This window comes from Vidua macroura, chromosome 5 (assembly GCF_024509145.1).
Source record: "Vidua macroura isolate BioBank_ID:100142 chromosome 5, ASM2450914v1, whole genome shotgun sequence".
NCBI classification, from domain to species: domain Eukaryota; kingdom Metazoa; phylum Chordata; class Aves; order Passeriformes; family Viduidae; genus Vidua; species Vidua macroura.
The window spans coordinates 30,422,680-30,448,510 of NC_071575.1; the positions used below are offsets into that span (position 1 = coordinate 30,422,680).

The window sequence follows — 25,831 nt, forward strand, 5'->3', positions numbered from 1 at the left end:
AGCTTGCCGAAACAACACTAAGCTCACCTGGCTTTGTGTTTGATAAGGGATTTATCATCTCTTCAAGGATACTGAAAACAGCATCTGATACTGGAACTGTATTTGCATATTAAAAAAAAAAAAGTATTAAAATTCTTGAAGACCTGGCAAATCAAATGTATATAAAGCACAAAGGAAGAGGAGGGGCAGACACTGATCTTTCCTCTCTGCTGACCAGTGACAACACCCAGGAGAATGGAGTTGTGTATATGTCTGTAGGGGACAGAATGAATATTTTAGGGGGAAAACGAGGAACTCTGTAGTGGACAGGTAGGGAAAAATTTGAAGGCAAAACTTGACTCCAAGAGTAGAGAATGAACACTTCCAGGGGAAGATGAGGTGATGAGTAGTGGGCATGTAGGGAAAGTTGTGGGGGTAAATCTCGAGAAAAGCTCCATTAAATAAATACTTTGAAGTAAAAATGAGGGAATCAGTGGTGGAAAAGAAGGGGAAATTTCCTACATTGTGGATAATTAGGGAAAATAGTTGGGATAAAGAAATGAAGTGCACAAGGGAAGCTTCATTTTCCCAATGGAATGCTTTAGGGATGGTGCAGTTTCTGAACTGCACAAGTAGAGTCAGGCTCCCACAGAAACCTTCCAAATCTGGAAGGGACAGGGAAGAAAATTCCAAGAGTGGTATGGGAAGTGCTTTCTCCCAGGTCTGGACACTGCTGAGGTTGGAATGACTTAAAACAATTCCTTGTCCCTTTCTTGTTCCCAGCCCAGGACTAGAGTTCCCTAGTGTTCCCTGAGTGGCTGCAGCTCCCTGGATGTGGAGGGAGGAGGTCTCTGCTGGAGAGTGGGAGAAATGTCCCTGCTGGTTGCTGGGTCCTCGGTGGGCAGAGAACTCTGATCTTGGCAAGATGGGTTTGTGAGTATTGAATCAATCCTACCTCCTTTTTAATCAGTTGTTTTAATTAGTCAGAGCAGGGACCAGTTTTAGCCAGCTTTAGTAGGGGTCTTCCCAGATTTCCGAGCCTTGTGAGGCAGGAGATTGACCTGGCTTGGGAACTAAACACTCATGAGTAATTTTCTGGTAACATCTCCATGTCTGACAGCTGATCTTTGTGCTGAAAGGATCCCTCTTTCTTCCCTTCAGACAATTCCAAGACTCACTGCTCCCATCTGGGAACAGTCCCCAGTCTGGATCATCTCAAGGAGTATCCCATGGGGTTCAAATTTAGCAGTTAATTCTTCTCACCCGTGCCCAGTTCTAATTCCAAAGGACTTGGTGTCTGCCTTACCCGGCTGGAGTCTGGTTGCAACTCTGTTCTTCCTGCTTCTGCTGCTTTCCATTTCCCATGAATTCCAGGAACAGGATGACAGTGTTTTCCACCTCCTCCAGGATTCCCTCTGTTTGGTTTGGTTGCTGGAAGAATATCAAAACCTGGGCCTCCAGAGATTTACTAGCAGGAATTAGATCCCTCATTTGGATTTGTTAATTTCCAAATATTTTCTCTTCCCAACAAAGCACTGGGCATCTAAGGAATATAGAAATGGGTGTGCTAACCACTGGTTACCCCTCTGGAATGTCAGAGCTTGGAAAGAAGGGCAGCTGGGGCTTTTCCTGGTGATACCCGTCATGTATACTTTACCTAAGAGCCCCTTGCCACATGTTCCCCTGAATCCACCAAAAATCCACCTCTTCATTCCCCAGCTGCTTCCTCCCTCTTTTCCTTTATCCAACAGAATTTTAACAGGTGAATAGTCCCCTCTAAAACAGCACCCTTCATTCCAAACCTAATAGCAAACAAATAATTTCCTCTGACCTTCATTATTAGGATTTCACCAAGAGCTGGTGGATGGAAAATGATCCTCTCCTGGCCCCTGCTGGATTCCTGGAGCAGGGATTCTTTCCCTCTTTCCCCTGCCCCCTTTCAGGCTTTGTTCCACAGCTTTGGCTTCCAATCCTTGGATCCCTTCCCTCTCTCCAGGAGCTCCCAGCAGTCCCACACCCTCTTTTCTCCCATCCTGGTCATTTCTCCAGTAATGGATCTGTGCATTTCAATTCCCTTCTCTTTCCTCCAACAATTCCCACCAATCCAGACCTAAAGCTGACACAAGGAGCGCTCGGTGCCCACAAATCCAAATCCATACCTTGCCATCCCTAAAGCAGCAACTCCAAACACAAAATCCTGGGAAATTTGCATTAATTCAAACCTAACATTTAGGACACACCAAATACTTCAAAATGCCCAAGAAACATCCTCTTGCCTTCAACTCCCAGGGGTTTTTGCTTTGAGCTCCCATGGATCAAGGGATTTCCCTGCAAAAATCTGTGCAGTGCACACTGGAATGGCTGATCCTGTGAATCCAAGGAGTGTTAAAAGCTTAGTCCAACCTGGGCCACCATAAATTTTTGCCAAATATCCCCCAAACCCTTGGGATAACAGAACCCTCTGGTACTGCATTTTTAGTGTTAGAAAGCCAGGAATTACTTTATTATCCTACCTCCTTTTTAATGAGTTGTATTAGTCATCAGCAGGGACCATTTTTAGGTACCTTTTGTTACGTTTCACAGATTTCTTGTTTTGATCATGAAAACGCCAAAACCTTAAGTTTGGTTAAATGAACAAATCCTGAGGGAACTGGGGATTGGATATCTTGGATCTTATGGCCCTTCAAGGACATGTTAGATTTACCCACTGATTTTGGTGCCAAGGGAAACTCCAAGTTAAGAATAATCAAAATATGAACCAGTTCTCATGAAACTCAGCTTTCCAAAACTTTATTCAGGATAAAAAAGGATGAGAAGGACCTTGGAAAATACAATAAAGAAAAAAATCTGTGCATATCCCACAGTGATATAGACCAGAAGCAAGACCACTTCTCTCATATTTCTGCTTTTTGCCTTCCAATAAAGGGACTAAAACTTGAAAAATTGAGTAGTATTTCAACTTTGGAGCATAGTATTAAAGAACAAGTTTCAGAAGCACACATCAAAAATTCAAGACTTGAGGCAAATGTCAAATTAATAAAATTAATAACAGTATTATCTAGTTGAGGTTCCTTAAATTAACTCTAGTATCTTTGCTTTTTAATTGTTTCTGAAAAATGAACCTTTTAAATACACAGTACCCACCTGCTGTAGGGGCACAAAAGAAAACACAGTGAGCTATAACCTCGAATCCCTACCCAGTCCTTAAAAATTGCTATTGTACATTGACACCTGTAGCTATCTCAGCTACCACAGTACTTCATACATGACTAAATATCCTTCCAGTCACTCTGATGTCATCACCAGAACAAGGTTTTTAATTTCCTAGACCCCTTGCAGGACACCGCTAACCTCAGCAGCATCTCTGCTGGTCAGAAGCAGAAGGCTGGGCACGCAAGATGCCTGCAGTGTCCTAAAAACTAGGTAAAAGGCTGCTGTAAAAAAAAAGGATATTAAAAAAATAAGAATTTAAGTTGTAGTAAACAGCTTCTAGGAAACAGTTTTAGACTCAGCGAGACACGTGAACTTGCTGTCAGTTTGGTGATGTAAGGCTGTCCCCATGCATCCTTCCCAAGCAAACCCTGGGGAGCTTTGCCTGATCAAGACACGGAGGTGATCGGGTGCTACTGCACCCATGCAGGGCTGCCTGCCAAAACCCCCTGGCAAGGAAACCTGGGCTCCCTTCAGCCCAAATCCACCTCAGGATCTGGAAAACAACTAATAAGAAAATCTCATCCAGTTTTTATCCAGCATTTTCTTTTACTGCACAGGGCATGCAGAAGAACTGCTTTTGTACTCCTATGCCATCACCCAGTACTTAGGAGTAAATATAAAATTAAGAATTTTTTTTCAGTATCCCACACATTATCAAGCAAAAAATTCAAGGTACTTGTGGAATAGTACCCAAAGCCACCTTCTGTAATTTCTTTCATTGCCCAGGGATGAGAACTGTGACCAGATGGAAAAGTGTTTGCACTTGAGAAGCTATTCCAAAATACAAAGGAAACCAATTTTTATCACTGCCTACCTCTCTGTTTTGATTAGGCAGCTGCAACACCTTCAGCCATAAATGGTTCAGTGGCACCCTTCAACTCAACAAACATCTTTAAACTGATGTTGCAAAGGTTATAGATACAAGGCAAATGCTCCTGGCCCTCAGAGCTCTGTAAGGATTACAATTTGGCATAAGCAAGGTGAATAATCCAACACTTGTCATTGTTTTCATAGTTCATACTGAATAAAATCCCAGGTATGCACAGTGTTAGGAAGTAGGATATTACTGCCACTTGATTACAGCACTAAGAAAAAGCATAAGTGAGTGTGTGCTGCCCTGAGCAGCTGCACTGTCCTCCCTGGACATGGAGCACACAACACAGACCACGAGGCATCACCACCTCTCCACACATAGGTTTAGCACAGTTATGTGTCTTACTTGCCAGAGAGTCTGAAAATATGAAGCATTTTTGATGTAAATGTATTTTCCCAGCACTGTGCATCAGCCACCTCTGTAACTTTGTCTTGTTCCCCATTTAACTGTTTTTTTTTTTTTCTTCCCTTCTATACAAGATCCCTGAATAATTCATGTTTAGAAGGAGAACCTCATGTCCTTGGCATAGCCCAGTTTGTCCAGGTTGGGAATGCAAGCATACTGGATCATTGGAGGAGGTCCACACATGAGGATCAGAACATCATTCTGAGGTGGGGGCAGGTGGTCTCTGATCATCTCTTGGTTCACAAATCCTTGGCTGTAATCCCAATCTGTTAAAAGTAAATGAAAGTAGGGGAAGGGGAATGAGGTAAAAAGGAGGAAAAGAGAGATACAAGTCACTTTAGAAAGGAGAAATCCTGCTGATGAAGTTGTTCCCAGTTGGAACACTTACGGTGACAGTCAGTTTTACTGGGATTCACATTAACCATCACATCCCCAGCCCTGGATGTAGAACAAACTTGTGCTGCTGCTGACCCAAACTATTGGGCACCGTAAGACTGACACATTTTTTTATCCTAGTTTTGGTCAGGTTTCACATATGACAGTGAAAGCCTGCAGAACTGTCTTGAGGAGGTCCAAGGAGGAACTTTTATCCCAACTGCTAAGATCAGTTCATGACTTCCCCACAGAAGGAATGGCAATCAGAAATTCCAGGAGAACACTAACTGCAGTGGATGACAACAGAAATAGTCTTCCTAATGTACCAGAGGTGTATTCTTGGTCACAAGGAAGAGGAGGCACATGACTTTTCCTTCTGTGCCCCAAACTCCTGCTGAATATGAGTGTGAATCTATTCTCACATGGGTGGGCATGACAAGGAATGGGAAGAAAGGAAAACCACGAGGAATGACACTGTTTAGCCTTCTCTTCCTCAAGCTTGTTCAGCAAGCTCAGGAAGAGATCTGTGCCCGTGAACTACACAGTGCCTCTGGCACTGCAGCTGCCTCAGGGCAGGCTCCAAACACAAGGATAGCACGTTGTATTTATGTCTGTGGGGACGGAGAAAAGAAGGTCACTCTCCACAGGAGACAATGGTAAATATGCAGGTGTAGCTACGGGAGGAACACTGCACTGCCACTAGCCTGAGGTGAGCTTTGGAAACACTTCTCTGCTTACAACAGAGCCTGTGTGCATCACTGTGTGGAGAATGATGCTACTCAGACATCCACTAAGCAAGAAGTGAATCATGAAGCCCAGAAAGACACCCATGACACAGCATGTCTCTTGTAAAGCACATTAATACTCCTGAGCTTCACATGAAGTGGCACTCCAGGTCTTACTTTCAGGTGCTCTGTCCAGCGTGTACCAACACTTGAAGCGACCAGGATTCTGAGCCTGGATCTCGTCGAGCTCGGAACGTAACAGGATATCCTTCTCAGTCTGCAGGACAAGGAAAACAGTGATCACACCCTGCATGTGAGTGCAGCCCTCAGATGGCCACAGAGCAGCAGCTACTGCACAGCCCTGAGAGACGGAAGAGATGATTCAACTCCATTTTAAAGGCTGAAGAGGCCAAACTCAAGTTATTTCCACACCTAGCCTGTGGCAGAGCTAATAGAAGGCTCATAACTTTCCCAAATCCTGACCACGCAATGCCTTCCCTCTAAAAATAAAACAAAGCAGAACCGGAATCAGAAGAATAAAGCCCCTTTTAGCACTATCACATCATAAAACTAATCATGACAGAAATATCTCCCTACCCCTTCACACTGTGCCATCCAGACAGGGAAATGCCAGTTTTTTCACCTTTGCCAATTCAAGTATCATCAGCACTGCCATATGGAGACTGCTTGGCTTTTAAAAAAACATGTGGCATGAACAACCAAAAGGGTATCAAGTTCTGGTTGGAACAATAAACATTACTCAGGGTATCAAGTTTGCCTCCTCCCTGGTGCAGCATCACTGAAAGCCAAAGGAAAGCCTTCTTTCCCTAAGACCAGCTGCAGTGTGGGCAGGAAGGAAAAGGGCAGGGACTGAAAGTGCTGCCATCCCCTGCAGCCATAGTAATTTGGCATGGAGGTCACCACAATGTCCGTAAGTGTGGGGATAAGGAGGATTGTGCAGCAGCTATTCCAGAGAAGGTGCTATTCCTGGATCTGCAGCTGTGGGTGCTCCAGAAAAGCTCCTACTGGCTCTGGCCAGCTCAAAGTGTGCCAGCCAGAAGCACAGTAGGAGCCCATGTACATTGTTTTAAACACTTTAAAATATTTTAGGAAACAGCTTTCTATTTGTGGAGTTACTGGGTGCAAGGACTCTTTAAAGCCAGGGACTGATGTTTCCATAGGCTGTTGCTAACAGGCAGGGAACTGTTCCCAGGCTCTCCCTCCCAGCTGCAGTGGGCCTCCCATGCTACTAAAGCAGCTCCAGCCTTGTGTTAGCCATTCCGAATCATTCCTAGCAAATCCTGGCCCTCCTGCCCTGATACCACTGCACTTTATACCAAATCCAAGGGCTCCAGCCAGCAGCAGAGAGCTGGAGGAGCAGGGCTCCTCAGAACAGGGAATCTCAGCACTTGGATCAGAGTTCCTGGGCAGAAAAACCTCAGGTTATAACTCAGGTATTGTAGAACTGCCTGGGTTAGAAGGGACCTTAAGGCCCATCCAGTTCCACCCCCCAGGTTGCACAGAGCCCCATCCAACCTAGCCTTGGACACTTCCAGGGACCCAGGGGCAGCCACAGCTTCTCTGAGCAACCTGTGCCAGGATCTCACAGGGAAGAATTTCTTCCTCATATCCAATCTAAACCTCCTCTGCCAGTGTGAAGCCATTCCCCTTTGTCCTGTCACTCCAGGCTGTTGACAAGAGTCTTTCTGCATCTTTCTTATAGGTGTAGATATGGCACAAATGAATGAGCACACACTTGTCCAAGACTGAGCACCAAGATGTTTCCTATTACCATCCGAGTAGCAGTTGCATCTAGACAGTTTTCCTTATCTCCTGTTAATAAGCCCATCAATGTCTTACCTCATGACTCAGAGATAACACTCTCCAAGAGCCAGTTCTGTTTAACAGGTGATTAAGAACACACCTTGTGACTCAAAATAACATCAGCCCATTGTGAGATGCTCTGCCCAGGGAGAGAAGCTAGGCATTCCCACCTAAATAAATCCAGGGATTTCTAGACAGAAAAGCAGCCTTTCCACAGGTTTCCGAGAAGACACAACAACCACACCTGCCACTCCAATTTGGACTGCTACCAGCACGCTGGCCAAAGGGGTGTCAGGTTGTATTCTGATTTTGTCAGTGGTCTTCCTTTTGTATCATTGCATGTATTTTTGTCTTCTTTTTTCTTTTCCCAATAAATTGTATTTCTGACTTAGAGTCTCTCACTGGTTTTGCTTTCAAACCAGAACATATTTTTGGCGCCCAGTGTGGGGCAAGAAGGTACTGAGAGAAGTCAGAATTACAATTTTGTACTGTAGAGGGTACCTATTCATTATGATGCTTAACATGCTTTTTTGGGTCTTATACCTAGCTCTCTATATTTTCCCAAACGTGGGGAATTATCTGGCAGTTGTAATGCTCATGTGTAAACCAGGGTATGGTATGAGATTTGCTTTATTGATCTATTATGTCTATTGCATTATAACCTCTGAGGCAATGAACATGATTTGGAATATGTACTCAATTCTGTTTGCTTGTCCTAATCCAGGCTGCTACGTCTGGGGCCTCGGCAACCACACCCAGCCCCTGGGGGGAGGGGTAAAGATTGATTTTTTCCAACCTTTCAGGTTTGACACAGCAGTTTTTGAAAATGTTAAGTTCCCTCTAGATGCCAAGGACAGCATAATGTTGTTGTTAGTTCTGCTTTGTCTTCTCTGCACAGTCTGCAACATGCTTAGAAACAAAACACTACATAGTGTGATGCAGCAAAACATACATAGTGTGATGCAGCGTCTTCTTGAGGAAGAAGAAACAAGGAGCAAAGCAGCAGTGTCCGTACAAAATGCCACAACAGCATCCATGTTGACGCAGACTGTCACAGAGAAGGAAGGAAGCAAAACAACAGTGTCCGTGTCTACGCAGACTGTCACGGAGGAGGAAACCAAAAGCAAAGCAAGGCTGTCTATGCCTACACAGACCGACACAGAGGAGGAAGGGACCGAAAGCGCCATCAGCATCTCCACACAAACCATCACCAAACCAGAGCAGCCTGAACCATTAGTAGTTGCCCCCATTCAGAAGAAGAAATCAAGGAGCAAATCAGTCCGCATAGTGACTGATGAGGACGCTGCAGGACCTTTGCCCCCAGCGGAAGAGACAGAACCAGAGATCAGCACTCGCTCTCTATCCCTGGGTAAGCTGCGTGACCTGCGGAGGGAATTCACCCGCCAGACAAACGAGTCCATCCTAACCTGGCTGCTCTGCATCTGGGATGCTGCAGCCAATGACACCATTCTGGATGGAAGTGAGGCCAGACAACTGGGATCACTGTCCCGAGATGTGGTCATTGACCAGGGGATCAGGAGAACCCAAGAAACTCTCAGCCTCTGGCGGCGACTGCTTGCAAGTGTGAGGGACAGATACCTTTGTAAAGAAGACCTCCAGGTGCACCAAGGAAAATGGAACACCATGGAACAAGGTATCCAATGCCTGAGGGAATTGGCTGTGTTGGAAATAATTTTCTCAGAAGATGAGAGATTTCCTAAGAGTCCAGACTGTGTCCAGTGCACATTGCAAATGTGGCTGAGATTTGCACAGCTTGGACCAGAGATGTACTCCCGTTACCTGGCAACACTGCAGTGGAGGGAAGGCGAAGACAGGGTGGGCATCTTAGCTAATAAATTAAAAATTTACGAGGATACTGTCACCGCCCCATTTCGTACCCATGTCTCGTCTGTGGAAACAAGGTTAGCTGAGCAAGTCCAGGACTTGATTAAAGAGAGTCATCAGAAACTAAAAAAGGAACTTAAGGAAGAAGTCTACCATATTTCACCAGAACCAACAAGAGTCTCCGCCATTAGGAGCCAGCGTTCCCAAGCCAAAGAGAAAAGATAAACTCCACGAGGAAACCTCTATTTTTTTCTTCAGGAGCATAGAGAAGACATGAAGAAGTGGGATGGAAAACCCACCTCTTCTTTAGCAGCCTGAGTACGTGAACTAAAAAGAACACCTAACACAAAAAGCTCATCTAGAGTCAATGCTGCTCCAGTCTCTCACACACAGAATTCCAGACAATATAGGAATGATGATATAACTGATCCTCTTGAAGGAACCTCAAGAACCTATTTACAGGAAGAGAGCAACGTGTACCATGACCAGGAATAGAGGGGCCCTGCCTCTAGCCAGGTAGAGGACAGGGACAATCGGATCTATTGGACTGTGTGGATTCGATGGCCTGGCATGTCTGAACCACAAAAATATACAGCTTTGGTTGACACCGGTGCCCAATGTACCCTGATGCCATCAAGATATGTAGGAGCAGAATCCATTTCTATTTCTGGGGTAATAGGAGGATCCCAGCAGCTTACTGTATTGGAGGCTGAAGTGAGTTTAACTGGGAATGGGTGGCAGAAACACCCCATCGTGACTAGCCCAGAGGCCCCATGCATCCTTGGCATAGACTATCTCAGAAATAGATATTTCAAAGTCCCAAAAGGACATCGCTGGGCTTTCGGAATAGCTGCTGTAGAGGCAGAAGACATCAGAAAGCTGAATACTTTACCCGATCTCTCAGACGACCCCTCTGCTGTGGGACTGCTGAAAGTTGAGAACAACATGTACCAATTGCCACAGCAACAGTACACCGTTGGCAATATTGTACCAGCAGAGACTCTGTGATCCCCATCCATGAGATGATTCGTAAACTCGAGAGCCAAGGGGTGGTCAGCAAGGCCCATTCACCTTTCAACAGCCCTATATGGCCAGTGCGCAAGTCCAGTGGGGAATGGAGACTGACAGTGGATTACCGTGGCCTGAATGAGGTCACACCACCACTGAGCGCTGCCATGCCAGACATGTTGGAGCTTCAGTATGAGCTGAAGTCCAAGGCAGCAAAGTGGTGCTGCCATCAATATTGCGAACGCCTTCTTCTCCATTCCTTTGGCACCAGAATGCAGACCTCAGTTTGCCTTCACTTGGAAGGGAGTGCAGTACACCTGGAACCAACTGCCCCAGGGGTGGAAGCACAGTCCCACCATCTGCCATGGACTGATCCAGGCTGCACTAGAAAAGAATGAGGCTCCCGAACATCTACAGTATATTGATGACATAATTGTGTGGAGGAGCACAGCAGGGGAAGTCTTTGAAAAAGGAGAAAAAATTATCCAGATTCTGCTGAAAGCTGGTTTTGCCATTAAGCAAAGCAAGGTTAAAGGACCAGCTCGAGAAATTCAGTTTCTAAGAGTCAAGTGGCAAGATGGACGTCGTCAGATCCCGACAGAAGTAATCGACAAGATCACCGCTATGTCTCCACCTACCAACAAGAAGGAGACACAAGCTTTCCTAGGTACCATAGGCTTTTAGAAGATGCACATTCCCGAGTATAGCCAGATTGTGAGCCCTCTCTACCTGGTCACCCGCAAGAAGAATGATTTCCACTGGGGCCCTGAGCAACAACAAGCTTTCACCCAGATCAAGGAGTAAATCGCTCATGCGGTAGCCCTTGGCCCAGTCAGGACAGGACCAGAAGTAAAGAACATGCTCTACTCTGCAGCCGGGAACAATGGTTTGTCCTAGAGCCTTTGGCAGAAAGTGCCTGAGGAGGCTCAGAGTCGACCACTAGGATTCTGGAGCCGGAGCTACAAAGGCTCTGAAGCAAACTACACTCCCACAGGGAAGGAAATCTTGACTGCCTATGAAGGAGTTCAAGCTGCCTCAGAAGTAATTGGCACCGAAACGCAGCTGCTTCTGGCACCCCGGCTACCAGTGCTGGGGTGGATGTTTAAAGGAAAGGTTCCTTCCACACATCATGCCACAGACACCACATGGAGTAAATGGATTGCCCTCATCACTCAGCGTGCCTGTATTGGAAATCCGAATTGCCCTGGGATTCTGGAAATTATAACAAACTGGCCTAAAAGGAAGACTTTTAGATTGTCTTCTGAAGAAGAAGAGCAAGTGGCACATGCTGAAGAGGCCCCACCATATAATGAGCTACCGGAAACTGAAAGACAATATGCCCTTTTTACAGATGGTTCCTGCCAAATCATAGGCACTAGTCGGAAATAGAAAGCTGAAGTGTAGAGCCCCACACGACAAGTAGCACAAGCTACTGAGGGACAAGGTAGATTGAGTCAGCTTGCAGAACTTAAAGCTGTCCAGCTGGCTTTAAATATTGCTGAGCGAGAGAAGTAGCCGAGGCTCTATCTCTACACCGACTCATGGATGGTAGCTAATGCTCTGTAGGGATGGCTGAGTCGCTAGAAAAAGGCCAACTGGCAGCGCAGAGGGAAACCCATCTGGGCTGCTGAGATCTGGCAGGACATTGCCACCCGAGTAGAGAAGCTGACCGTGAAGATCCGACACGTGGATGCACACATACCCAAGAGTCGGGCTACTGAAGAGCATCACAACAACAAACAGGTAGACCGAGCTACCAAGGTGAAAATATCACAAGTAGACCTAGATTGGCAGTATAAGGGAGAATTATTCCTAGCTCATTGGGCCCATGATACTTCTGGTCATCAGGGGAGAGACGCAACATACCGATGGGCCTGTGACTGAAGGGTGGACCTTACTATAGACAACATCTCACAGGTCGTACACAACTGCGAGACCTGCGCTGCAATCAAACAGGCCAAGCAGATGAAGCCTCTGTGGTACGGTGGGCAATGGCTAAAATACAGGTATGGGGAAGCCTGGCAAATTGACTATATCATGCTTCCCCAAACCTGCCAAGGCAAGCGCTATGTACTGACCATACTGGAAGCAACCACAGGATGGTTAGAAACCTACCCTGTGCCTCATGCCACTGCCTGGAACACCATCTTAGGCCTAGAAAAGCAGGTCTTGTGGAGACACGGCACCCCTGAGAGAATTGAGTCAGACAATGGGACCCATTTCAAGAACAGCCTTATCAACACCTGGGCCAAAGAACATGGCATTAAGTGGATATATCATAACCCCTATCATGCACCAGCTGCCGGGAAAGTTGAACAATGCAATAGACTGCTTAAGACCACCCTGAAGACACTCGGTGGGGGAAACTTCAAGAATTGGAAATTAAACTTAGCAAAAGCTACCTGGATAGTCAACACCCAAGGGTCCATTAATCCAGCTGGTCCTGCCCAATCTAAACCCTTTATCCACACAGTGGATAAAGTCCCTGTAGTACATATGAAAGGTATTTTAGGAAAGACTGTTTAGATTAATCCCACCCCAGGCAAAGACAAACCCATCCATGTGATTGTTTTTGCTCAAGGACCCAGTTATACTTGGTAGGTAATGCAGAAGGATGAGGAAACCCATTGTGTACCACAGAGAAACTTAGTCTTAAGTGAGGACTATGTGTAAGGTTTCATCATGATGCAGATGGAAATAGGAAAAGGGGTGGATAATGTCCAAAACTGAGCACCAAGATGTTTCCCATTACCATCCGAGTAGCAGTTACATCTAGACAGTTTTCCTTATCTCCTGTTAATAAGCCCATCAATGTCTTACCTCATGACTCAGAGATAACACTCTCCAAGAGCCAGTTCTGTTTAACAGGTGATTAAGAACACACCTTGTGACTCAAAATAACATCAGCCTATTGTGAGATGCTCTGCCCAGGGAAAGAAGCTAGGCATTCCCACCTAAATAAATCCAGGGATTTCTAGACAGAAAAGCAGCCTCTCCACAAGTTTCCGAGAAGACCCAGCAACCACACCTGCCAGTCCAATTTGGACTGCTACCAGCACGCTGACCAAAGGGGTGTCAGGTTGTATTCTGATTTTGTCAGTGGTCTTCCTTTTATATCATTGCATGTATTTTTGTCTTCTTTTTTCTTTTCCCAATAAATTGTATTTCTGACTTAGAGTCTCTCACTGGTTTTGCTTTCAAACCAGAACAACACTGAATATGAGAAGAAAAATAGAGGAGAGCCTAAAGAAGCTAAAACCCACAAGCATGAAGTGAAGCGCACCACCAATAATCATAATCACTCATAATCCAAACAAATATTCATTAGAGGGAGAAATTAAAAAGCAGAAAGATTCACAGCAGAAGAACATCAGGCCAAGAAGAGGTACTGCCCAGCAGCACAACAACATTTGGGTTATCCAAGAAATCTCTCTTGCAAGGATTCCATGGATAAGAGCTTCCCCCTGGCCAGCATGCAGGATGCCACACCTCAAGGAGCAAGAGAAGCAGTGAAAAACTGACAGAGGGGGTGGAAATAAAAACAGACAGCCCAGAGGAATCATAGCTCTGTAACTGAGGGAGCTGCTGAAGACCACAGTTTTAGCCTCCCCCAAGGTGTCCTCAGACAGAAAGATTCCACAGACAAACACTGCTGCAAAGCTGGGGAGTTGAAATTGCTGGAGGAGACAAAGGAGTCCACCTCTTTCATGTTTCCACTAAGAAAGACAGCTCTGAAAGACTGCCCAAAACATTAACAACTTGCACAAAGGAATGCAGGGCTTTAACATTCATAAACGGGATTAGAAACAGAGTGGTGAGTCACAGGAAGGCAAATATTAGCAAATATTTCTGTAGTAATGCTAAACCCTTAATTTATCACATTACTTTTATATGGGAGGTTTCCAACACTTCAGTTCACTTCTCCCCTCAGGGTTTGTATCTCTGTGATTTCATTTGCTGAGTGAAGTCCTGCTAGGTAAGTAAAACATTACGAACAGAAAAAAAGGACAGAATTACCTGATTAGCAAACAGCAGCTGGCAAGTGGTGGGGTCATCTTTGTCCTTTATGATTGCTCGAATGATCTGCAGCATAGGTGTTATCCCTGGAGGAGAGAGGCAGGTCAGTGATGTGAGGATGGGGAGTAAAAAAAGGGACAAGTGGGAAAATGTGAGCAAAAATCTACCAGCTGTCAGAAACCACAGATGAATCCTTACAGACACCTACCAGTCCCCCCTGCAATCATCCCCACGTATTTCACTGTCTTGGTAACTGGTTCAGCTTTCTTTTCTGGCCGAATATCAAACTTGCCTGAAGAGAGAAAGAGACGGAAAACACTGAAGCAAGCAGGAAACACCTCCTGTTATCCCTTTCCAGAACATCCTGCTAAATTGACTTTGTTTCAGCCCTGCCACCCTTCCCTCCCAGAGAACAGAAAAGGTGAAGATGTTCTGAATTAGACAAATCCTGAAAGATGATTTTAAGACATGAGGTGGGAACATCAGACATTGACATGGGTTATGGCTTATCCCTGACCACAGCCTACATACACACCACCTGTATTTCAATTTGCTCACATCCCATACCCCCAGTGACATTCACAAGTCCAGATTCTGGAAACAGTTCTACACTAAGGAATTGATCTGCTCAGAGAGTTTCTTTCCCCTGAGCAGATTATTTTAAGGAAAAACAAATATGCAACATGGTGGGGTTTTTTTATTTTTCTCTTTTTGAGCCAATTTGTCCATTTCAGCCAAACACAACAGAGAGTCTGAAACTCCCCACAGTGTTGAGCTGTATTCACAGCTCTCTTCATCCAGGATAACATGAATGCTACATACAAAGCTCTGGAAAACCACGTGTCAGAGTTCTGCTTCACACAAAACTACCAGAAGTTTTTTGTGACACATTTGTGGCTGCATTATACTAACATGAGATATTTTACATTGACATAAAAGCAATGCCTACTCAAAGTTCATTTTTACTTGGGAAATTAGCAGTGGACAGTGCAAAGACCCAGTGTTTTTGTGAGTGTATAAACTGTGCCCATATAAGCATGGAAAAAACCCCTCCCTTACTTGAGAACAGCATCAATAAAAAGCATTTCTATAGTAATAAGAGATTTTTCCTGTACTGTTTACTCTGGGTAAATTCTATCTTCCCAACCAGCCTTGCCTTTTCCTTTATACACAAGGAGGCCACTTGGTCCTCTGAAGTCAATGGTGTCCCCTATTTTCAGGCTGTCCAAGTATTGAGACATCTTCCCTCCATCAGGAAACTTGGGATGGACACCTCTGAAGTAGACCTGTTAAAAACAATAACAAAGCAATTCAGTCTTGCAGCTCAGAGAAGAGCATTTGCCGTTCAAATGTCAAGGTTCAAATATTCCTCATGCAAAGAACAACAATTACTCCATAAAGAAATTCAATGTCTGACTGACAAAAGATCAAAATGCCACTCCTGCCCCAATTTCTGGACAGAGACCAGTGGTTTCTCCACTGTAGTTCTGCAACACAGAAAATGTTGATAATAATCAACACAATTTACACCCAAATTTAAAAGGGGCTAGAAAAATAAAGAAAAACCCCAAAACTGTGATTCCAAAGAGCAAAATTCTAAGAGGAAATCCAGTGTATATCTTAATATTTTAAATTCCTAACAGCTTTAAATGATAGGTAGTCTAGCTACCAAGAGGCAAAACAAAAGTACATTATCACAAGAGTTAAAATCACATTCTTACCAATTAAATCAGTAATTCCCACTGCCTGGATCAGTAATGATAATGATCATCACTCTCAGTGATCATAATGACCAAATTCCATTAGCTTCAGAAGCAGCTGCCCATTCAGGAAAGGTTAATTCCTTATTCCAGAAGGATTAAAAAGCATACGAGCATCTGCAGGTCTACACAGAGGGTGGAAAATGATGCAGCATCTCATGAGACACCCTCACTAAAGAAGTGCCTGCAGAATGCCGTGTGGACTGTAGGTAATGGCACATTACTGAAGAGAAACCAGCACACCAAACTTCACTTAAAGGCACTGTAAAGGTGGCTCAGAAGTTGCCCAGCCTGGGAACAGAGTGACATTCTCACCTTGACAACAAGATCCACAAAGCCCTTGTCATCATCACTGGAAACTGGAGTGTAAGGTCTGACAACCAGAGCTCCATCAATCCGTGCAGACAGGTAGATGTGCTGCCCTGTTGCAGGGAAAAAAAACACCAAAAACTAGTTTTCTTTCAAAAGATTTTTCCTTCAGGGGGATGTGCTGAAATGCAGGCTCAAAGCTCTAACTACCTTATTTTGGGGCATCAATTCTTCCTTTCTTATTTTCCTGCCACTGCCACACCTTGCCACAGTTGTTAGCCATGCACAGATCTACCTGGAAGGACAGACAACTCCACTGCTAATTCTGTGTGTCAATCATAACTTCAAGCATTTACATTTACAAAAGCCTGAACTGTACCCAAGATCTTTCAAAAGATGGGATTTGTCTCTCCTGTACAGACAAATAAAAGGGACACAGGAGGGGAAAACTCTCCAATGCTGTTCACACATCTTTATTAATGTATTAGCTGTAAACTGCCACAGTTTAGTTAAAACTGAGTTTGTAACTGCTCTTGCTTTGACCACACATACCTCACCTCTTCCAGGAGCTCTCCAGCTGCCTTTGCTAAGGCTGCCTAGACACAAAGCACTTTTCTAACCCTGCTATTCCTCCACCTTAACATGTGAATGCAGCAACCATGTTTCCATATGTCACACATCCTCTGAGCTCTCTACAACAGCTTCTCTTCTCAATGTCTACATATTTCTTTCTGAAAAAAAAAACAAGAAAAGAACTAACTTCTATGGAAGGTTTTCCTATAAATTTCCAGCATTCTGAAGACACCTAAGTGAAGATTACCTAGGAGGGGAGGGAGAGGTTTTGAGTTTTGGTTTTTTTCCACCATTAGATCAACAGAACAAAGCATCTCCAATGATGGCACAGCACCTCTGCCTGTTATGGGAACACCAAGAGGGGATTTTACCTGGAGCTGGCTTGCAAATGATCATAATGACCATATTACATTAGCTCCAGAAGCAGCTGATCCTTCAGGCATGGTTAATTCTTTACTTCAGAAGGATTATGAAATGCTAGGTGAAGCAAGATCTCCTACCTGGTGCCTTGGGGAACGAGCAGCCATAACTAACCTGAAGCTGTACATGGACATCATATTCCAGTAACCCTCCCAGCAAAGCCTACAGACATCCTGCTAGGACAAACCTGGAGGGAGCTGCAGCAGGGAGCTCCTGTTCCTTCTCTAGGGCAGAAGTGGCTGCAGGCACAGACCCACAGACCCCTGGTGACCCCTGCAGACTGTCAGCCTGGACAGTGGGGCTGCTGCTGGGGCACATCTCACAAGAACTGGTACAAAGCAGAAAAGGTGCCTCTCCCAGAGGGAAAAAGTGCTTTATGCCCTCACCTGATAGAGCTTTACCTCACCCTGAAAGGATATACCTTGGCAGCCTCTGCATGGGGCCACATACAACCCTCTCCCTCAGCATGAAGCTTTCAGTGTTTTTGGTGATAAAAGGCAAATGCTGGTGCTGGAGTAGACAGCATCTGCCATCCAACTGCATCTCTGCTGCTCCCAGCTGCTTTTCCATCCTCTGTAGCTTTCAGCTCTCTCTGCTTCCAAGTCTCCCCCTGCAAACCACTCCTCAATGCCCATGTTGGGCAAGCCAGGGAAAGGAGCTTTGCTTTCATAGCTACTAAAAAGATCAAGAGATTTTTAACACCCCAAATAAGATGGAACTTCTGGAAATAAAACACCTGGAAAAGGCACTGACAACAATCATAAAGCACAGGATCCATGGATCACTGCAGCAGCTTGTTAAAGCAGAAGTCATATTAAACACAAGTCACAATTAAATGCTCTTTATACAAGCAGGAGGAGACAATGGCACTAAGCTGTTATGAAAGGCACCACACCACGTGGCAGAGCCTTTGGAAACAGCTACCCCTGGGTGATTCAAAAGTTCCATGAAATTCAGAAGTGAGTAGATCATCTGGTAAACCATATGTGTTAGAGGAGAAGTGGATGAGAGTGGTGCCTCAGGGCATGGAATGGGACTGCAGGGATTTAGCCCCACAGGAATAACACATGCTGGAAAGCTGAGACTGGAAAAGTACAAGTGAAGACCTGTGTTTGTTCCTCCTCTCTCCACAGAAACAAGCTGGATGTTCACTCACATACACTGCATTTCAAAGCCTGCAGATTACTCACAGCACGAGGATAATCTTTCAGAGCTCTCAGTAACAGCTCCAGCCACATGAGCAGTATTCCAAATACAAAACATAGGGGGAAAAAACCCCACAAATCTCTTATAGTATAAATAATGCAAGTAACACTTGAATTCTTCATAAGGAACTTACCTAGAGGGAGACCCAGAACGTGCTCCATGGAAGGGAGAGCAAATCGAAATCTCCTTGTGTCATGACTAACTTCCTGAAAGAGAAAAATCAGAACAGTCAGCTCTGTTGTTGGGATTTAATGTTTGCGATTTCACTTCTAAAGCAAGACAAGTCTGGTGAAAAATTAATGAAAAATTAATGAAAATTAATGAAAATTAATGAAAATTAATGAAAATTAATGAAAATTAATGAAAATTAATGAAAATTAATGAAAATTAATGAAAATTAATGAAAATTAATGAAAATTAATGAAAATTAATGAAACTTGAGTGCAGATTAAGACTAAATGATAACTTTCCAAATATTATGCACATGTACACTGCCTTCTGTGAGAAGGCCACAAATATAAATTAATTAGTTTTTCAATTCTCATTTCAATTTTAAATATGCAGCAGTTCAAGGCCAAAGTATTCTGGTTTTCATCTCTCAAAATCAGATGAATTAACCATTTCAATGGAAGCAGCAACCTGGTTCCTTTTGCTATGGTAAGGTCCTTAAAGTATTTTCCCAGTAAAAACTGAATTAATCCTTAAATGAAATTGAAAAGAGCACTGTGTTTGGATATGAACAAAATTATGACAATATATCCAGTCCTGCTGGGATAGTTATTCTAATCTTTACTAGAAAAGTTACACCTTGAATAAAATTTTGGCAATAAGTAAGTGAACATTTTTTCTTATATTATGTAAATTTTATGTTTCAAAAATCAGGTCATATTCATAGGAATGGAAAACACAGCAAAAAATGAAAAAGACAGACAGAAATATCATACAGCTTAATGCCTCATCCACTGACTTTCTGTTTTTAAGGGTTTTGTAACCCTTATTTTGTTTGTCTAACTGTTTTTAAAGTAACCAATGGAGACAAATTTCTTCCTCACAGTTTGTCTCATCTTCCCTTACTATGGTCATACTGATGAAATTTTCCTCACAGTACCTAATTTTAAGGCAAATCCTGAAGGAAGAAGGGAATTTATTGGCAGTCTCAAAAGGGCTTCTCTGTACTTATGTCTATTCAGGAGCAGTAACTGCCACTGAAAATTCCTTTAGAAAGACAACTAATGTGGACTTAACTCTGATGCTGTTTCTGTACTGAAATTTCAGCACTGTATGGAAATCACTGGATTTTGCCAATAATGCTGCATTTTTATTATGCTGTCTTTAACATTATACAGAAAGAACAAACTCTGAATTTCCACTTAATCACCTCACCAATTAAAGTGGAGAGAGTTTAGCTGAAGGTGAATAACACAAGTATTTTGGTGCATCATGAGGCAATTGTGAGAAACTAAGAGGCTCAGGGAATCCCCAACACCAAGATGAGCACACCGGTGCCTCTGTCACACAACCAGGACACCGAGCCTGCCACTCTGCAAGGTGTCATCAAGGCTGGATTACAGACAGCCTTGGATCAGGATGCATTTCCAGCACAAGGTCACTCCCCTTTGGCACTGCCCCAGGCACCTGCAAACCCTTGGCCACACACTTCTGTCTCAAGCTGCAGTGCCAAGGAGTCTTCCATCCTTGCCAAATGCAAAGCCGGAGAACAGTTTTTGCAGGCTGGTGCTTTTCAGAAGCCACTGAAAGGCAATTAATTAATTATGCACACCATTATAAAACCAACCAAACAAATTGAAGCAGTTGGCTTTTTTATGGCATGAACTAAATTAGTACACCTAACTATATTACAAAAAATTTTTCCTATGCCATGCACTAGGAAGCAGCCTTGAGACTCCTATTTCTCTGTTCCAAAGAGAGGTGTGGCAGACTCAATTTGGACATAGCATAGAATCATAGAAGGATTTGGGCAGAAGGGACATTAAAGACCACCCAGTTTATCCCCCTGCCATGGGCAGGAACACCTTCCACTACCCCAGTAATGATAATGATCATCACTCTCAATGATCATAATGACCAAATTCCATTAGCTTCAGAAGCAGCTGCCCATTCAGGAAAGGTTAATTCCTTATTCCAGAAGGATTAAAAAGTAAACGAGCATCTGCAGGTCTACACAGAGGGTGGAAAATGATGCAGCATCTAATGAGACACCCTCACTAAAGAAGTGCCTGCAGAATGCCGTGTGGACTGTAGGTAACGGCACATTACTGAAGAGAAACCAGCACACCAAACTTCACTTGCTCAGATGTAGCTCAGAGCTACATCCACACTGGCCTTGGACACTGCCAAAGATCCAGGGGCAGCCACAGCTTCTCTGGGCAACCTGTGCCAGGGCCTCACCACCCTCACAGGGAACAATTTCTTCCTAATACCCAACCTAAACCTCCTCTCTGTCAGTGTGAAGCCATTCCCCCTTGTCCTGTCACTCCAGGCCCTTGTCAAGAGTCTCTCTCCATCTTTCCTGTGGGCTCCCTTCAGGCACTGCAAGGCCACAATGAGGTCACCCCAAAGCCTTCTCCTCTCCAGGCTGACCAATCCCAATTCCCTCAGCCTTTCCTGACCTCATGAGAAGTAGGGAGTCTGTAATAACAGTGTGGTTGCAGTACACCTGGGAAATAAATTCAGCAATGCAGCCCAGCCCAAGCCACAGGGAAGCTCTCAGTTCCTACAAACCCAGGATTCAAAATGACAGGTTTTTTTTTTTGTTTCCTTTGACAGAACCAGTGAAAGCCAAGCTAACAGTGCACCCCCTAAACCTCAAATAAAGTTCTGTTCCTGTCTAAAATCTTCTGATGAGTTTCTGAATAGCTCATAGCCTTAAAAAGTCAACACTAAAAATATCCTCAGGTGTGACTTCACACCTGAGAAGCCAAGATTTCTCTCTCATGCTTTTGATGGTGGGTTTATCCAATAGATACCTAGATTTTTCAACTTTGGTGGCTTTGGCTCACTTCCCACAAGCTTAGTTACCAATTTCTGATGGCAAGATCCACCCCTGAAAGCATCATGACCTTCCTCTGGTATCCCACTTGAGCAAGCATTTAATTTTGTACCGGGAGGCTTCACTTTTAACAGAGAGTAGAGAAGCTGAGACAGCTTAGGTGCTGTCAGGACTGCATGACTTAAACACCTTTCTTCCTGTAAAACATCACAGTACTTCAATCCAGTAACAGAAACCAGCATCAACATAGTTCTGGCAGTGCTGTTGAATGTCACTGACCATGAAAAAGCTGCCTGCTCTGCCTGACTTGTGTCCCTTAGCCCAGTCAGTGGTGAAGAGTTTGGGAAATTCTGCTGATGTGCTCCACAACATGAGACACACGTGACTGTGCCTTTGATCATTTCCAAGCAGCATTCTCCACTCTAAACTGTTTGGAAACAAGCTACTTGCAGAAATGCAAGTTACACCACACAAAGAGCTTTTATAAAAAAGTCCTTTCCTCAAGACAAAAAGTATCCACCCTGTTGGGACATCACCCAGGACTTCAGAAGCTGTAAGCATTTCACAGCACCCATGGAGAGGTCATGCTCAGCACTACACATGCACCTACCTCCTTATCAATCAGCCTCAGTGCATACTTCACTTCTGGGTCTTTGAGGGTAATTGCAGGCTGGGGATTCCTGAAGAGCCTCATGAAGGTGCTGTAGATCAGCCATATTGGGTATGTCACAACCTGACGCAACTGCAGCAGCACAGAAAACAGCGTTAGACACGTGTGCAGAATGAGAGAGAGTTATTTGGGTGACAAGGAATAGGGTCCTACGCCATGGCAGTCTAACCACCAAAAAGAATGTGTTTATTTGAGCAGAAAAAGAAAGCATTATTAAAAGAAAAAAAAATCCCAAACCCACAGATTTGCTTTCTGAAGACCTGGCACCACTCTTGTGTTGAGGCAACTGCACACCAGCACAGGGTTGCCACGCTGGCAGCTGGACACAAAGTGAGGCTGTCACCGCTCCATATCCCCACGTGCCCTGATAGGGAGGCTGAATCCCCATCTCCAGCAGGCACACAGACACACGCATCACACGTGTCCAAATACACAGAGTATCCCGAGTTGAGAGGGGCCCATCAGGATCATCCAGTCCAACCCCACACAGGACACCCCAACAATCCCCGAGAACACTGTCCAAATGTTCCTTGCACTCTGTCAGGCTTGGGGCTGTGATGATTCCCTGGGGAGTTCCAGTGCCAAATCACCCTTTGAGGGGGGACAACCTTTTCCTCATATCCAGCCTGTGGTACTGATCAACACAGCCAGACACTCACAAACAGCACTGATGGGCTCATCCTGCTCCCCTCTCCACTGCTCGCAATGAAGGTCCATGAGTGGGAATTCCATACACACACACCTGTACAAGGTGGATCCCCCAGCAGCTGGCTTTGCCCTGGCAGAGTGTGCCCACTCTCCAGGCTCCCCAGCTGCTGCCATCTGGACACAGGGGCCACTGTTGCACAGACCCCTTCACAGGCCACCCCACATGCTGCACCCTGTAATTTGGGGTCTCACACTTGAGCACAGACTCCCCCTTCTCCCTCTGGCAGCTGAGCAGGGCTTTGCCAGCCATGCCACACTGCTGCTGGGTGCTGGCAGCATGCCCACACCCAGTGGGTGCAGGCACTGGCACTGCCACCACAACACAGAGCCCTGCATGCAGTGCAGCACCCCTTCCCTGGGAAAGCAGGTTAAGCTGCAGGACACAGCCAAGGAACAGCCCTTCTTGTGCCTTTACCATCACTTTCTCCACCTCTGAAGCCCTATAAGACAGGAACAGATTATGCTCTGACACGACACTACCCTCTTCACACTGGGGCAGGAGAATAAACTGCACAAGTACTTATAAAAATCCTCTCTGACTCAGTAATTTATTATTCAACACTTCAACAAAGGAGAGCAGAAAAGCATTACTATAGCAAAAATAAAAAAATGAGCTCAACATTTTACCTGCTTAGCCTTCACTTTTATTTTATTTTAAAGGGACCTGAACAGTATTTTAGAATGGTATTTGGGCAACTGTGACAGTCCCTCAGGAGGCAATAAAAACTTCCTATGTTATTAATAATAAAACTGTGGGACAACATAAGTTCTCTCTTCTTAAAATGTTGCTGTACAGGTTTAAAATGTATCATCACTGTACAGCCTGAGGGCACACCATGCCATACACACACTGCATTTTTCACTGTTATTTGGGAATACTGAAATAGCTCCATATACGTTGTTTCTGAAGAAGCTGAAGTTTACAGGAGAATTATTCCTTAACTCTCATAGATCCACCAAATTACTGCAGCTCTGGGAAGACATTTTGGTATTGAGTCACAAAAAAGGGCAGAGGGAGGGCAGCTGTTCCAAGGTGACAGAGCAGCAAGTAAACTCCTTAATGAGAAATTAACATGTGAGTGAGTTCTGGAGGCAATAGCAAGCTGACTCTGTAGCAGGTGTTTCATATGAGACATTAATAAGTTAAAACAGTTTCATTTCCAAATGTGGCTATCTCAAATGAACAAAAAAATAGATCTGCTGTTGTCAGGCAATAAGAAATAATTTTAACACAGTGTTAACCTCGTGGAAAGCAATTTGTTACTCATGGTCAATTAGTAAGTCTCATGGGATTTGGCCTGGAAAGACACAGCACACCCCCCAATTCAGAAAGCTGTTTTAGTTCCTTATTCAGATCCATCACCAGGTGGACAGAAAAAAAGGGGAAGAACTGAAGGCTGAATGAGCACAAAAAGCCATGCTTGCTAAGAAAAGCATTCTCTGGGTTAAAAGTGGCCTATATACTCTCACCACAGACCAAGATGTAAATGAAGATAACTGCACAGCATCAGGTCTCCAGCAGCAGAGAGCAACAGGCTGACCACAAGGCCTGGGAATCACCAAATGGGGACCTTGTGACTCATAATTTCCAGCTGCACAAATCTTTGCAAACAGACAAGGCAGAATTAGTAACTGAGGAGGAATTTTTATTAATGGAAAGAGGCCTCTGTGTGATAACAGACAGAAAAGCCAGGAGACTGCACTGCCAGGGCGTGGTGAGCACAGCACAGTCCAACACACCGGCTCAGGGCTCGACACCCCAGCACTGCCCTGCCCTACAAACACACAAACCACACCGTGCTTCGGCACGAGAAACATTGTACCCACGGCTTCAAACACCCTGGCTTTGAAGTAATCGCAGCTAACAGGTTATTCTCATCTCTTTCAGAAACCAACGAGTGGATAATGGGATTTCTTCACCTCGGCAGCTTTAGCCTCATCTCCCCTGCTCAATGCACCTTATGAGCAGCTGTTCCCAAACGAGTGCATGTCGGATCCAGCTCCACCCTGCCCCCTCACAAACCCGAAGAAAAGAGTGTTTGAGCACAGGAGCAAAGAGCCGTAACAGGCAGCTGAGAAAAGAGGGTAACGATGCCTGGCGGAGATGCAGACCCACGGCTCAGCAAGCACGGTCATGGACAGAATCGTGGGATGGCTTATGTTGGAAGCGACCTTAAAGATCATTTCGTTCCAACACCATGGGCAGGGACACCTGCCACTATCCCAGGCTGATTAGAGCCCCATCCAACCTGGCCTTGGACACTGCCAGGGATGGGGCAGCCACAGCTTCTCTGGGCAACCTGTGCCAGGGCCTCACCACGCTCACAGGGAACAATTTCTTCCTCACAGCCACTCGAAACCTACGCTCTTACAGTCTGAAATTATTCCAACGGAGGAAAACACCACAAGCGTTCAGAGCCCCCAACAACAACAACAATAAAAACAGTAACAATAACAAGAACAGATAACCGCGGAGCTGGGAGGGCAAAACACCCCGGCCAGGCAGCCAGCACAGGCATCAACACCGCCCAGGGCACGGCAGCCGCGGGACGGCCCCGGAGCCTCCGCAGCGCCGCGAGGGCCCCCGGGCAGCGGAGACACGCGGGGACACCCCGGGACACCGCCCCGCCCCGGAGCGCTGCGGGCGGAGCCGGGGTTGTGCAGGAAGGGACCCCGCTCCCGGCCGCCCCCCCTGCACTCACCACGCTGAGCTGTGCCCCCATCGCTGCCCCGGCACACCGCGGGCACCGCCCCGCTCCGGGACGTCACACTCCGCGATGAACCGCGCCGGTCCCGCTCCGCCCCGGGACGACATACACAGCGCGGGGCCCCGCCCCGCCTCGTGACGTCACACACAGCGAGAAACTGCGCCTGTGCCACTCCGCCCCGTAACGTCACACACCGCGCTGC

General features: G+C 45.3%; 1 protein-coding gene across 1 annotated transcript; it reads right to left on the minus strand.

Annotated features, from left to right (window-relative positions):
• Positions 1-2,753: 2,753 nt before the first annotated feature.
• Positions 2,754-25,791, minus strand: LOC128807113 (NADH-cytochrome b5 reductase 3-like). Its single transcript, XM_053977210.1, has 9 exons — positions 25,624-25,791; positions 22,154-22,285; positions 18,667-18,739; positions 16,341-16,447; positions 15,417-15,551; positions 14,474-14,552; positions 14,266-14,351; positions 5,749-5,848; positions 2,754-4,737 (listed from the first exon to the last, which is right to left on the minus strand). The coding sequence occupies exons 1-9, from the start codon at positions 25,642-25,644 to the stop codon at positions 4,565-4,567; spliced, it is 906 nt and encodes a 301-aa protein (XP_053833185.1). The 5' UTR covers positions 25,645-25,791; the 3' UTR covers positions 2,754-4,564.
• Positions 25,792-25,831: the final 40 nt, after the last annotated feature.

What these genes read in the sequence shown, in the direction of transcription:
- LOC128807113 (XM_053977210.1), bottom strand. Translation starts at nt 25,644, where the DNA reads ATGGGGGCACAGCTCAGCGTG. An exon ending in TTGTGGATCTTGTTGTCAAG is followed by an intron (nt 15,552 to 16,340) that starts GTGAGAATGTCA and finishes TGTTTTTAACAG; the next exon opens with GTCTACTTCAGAGGTGTCCA. An exon ending in GCTGGACAGAGCACCTGAAA is followed by an intron (nt 4,738 to 5,748) that starts GTAAGACCTGGA and finishes TACTTTTAACAG; the next exon opens with ATTGGGATTACAGCCAAGGA.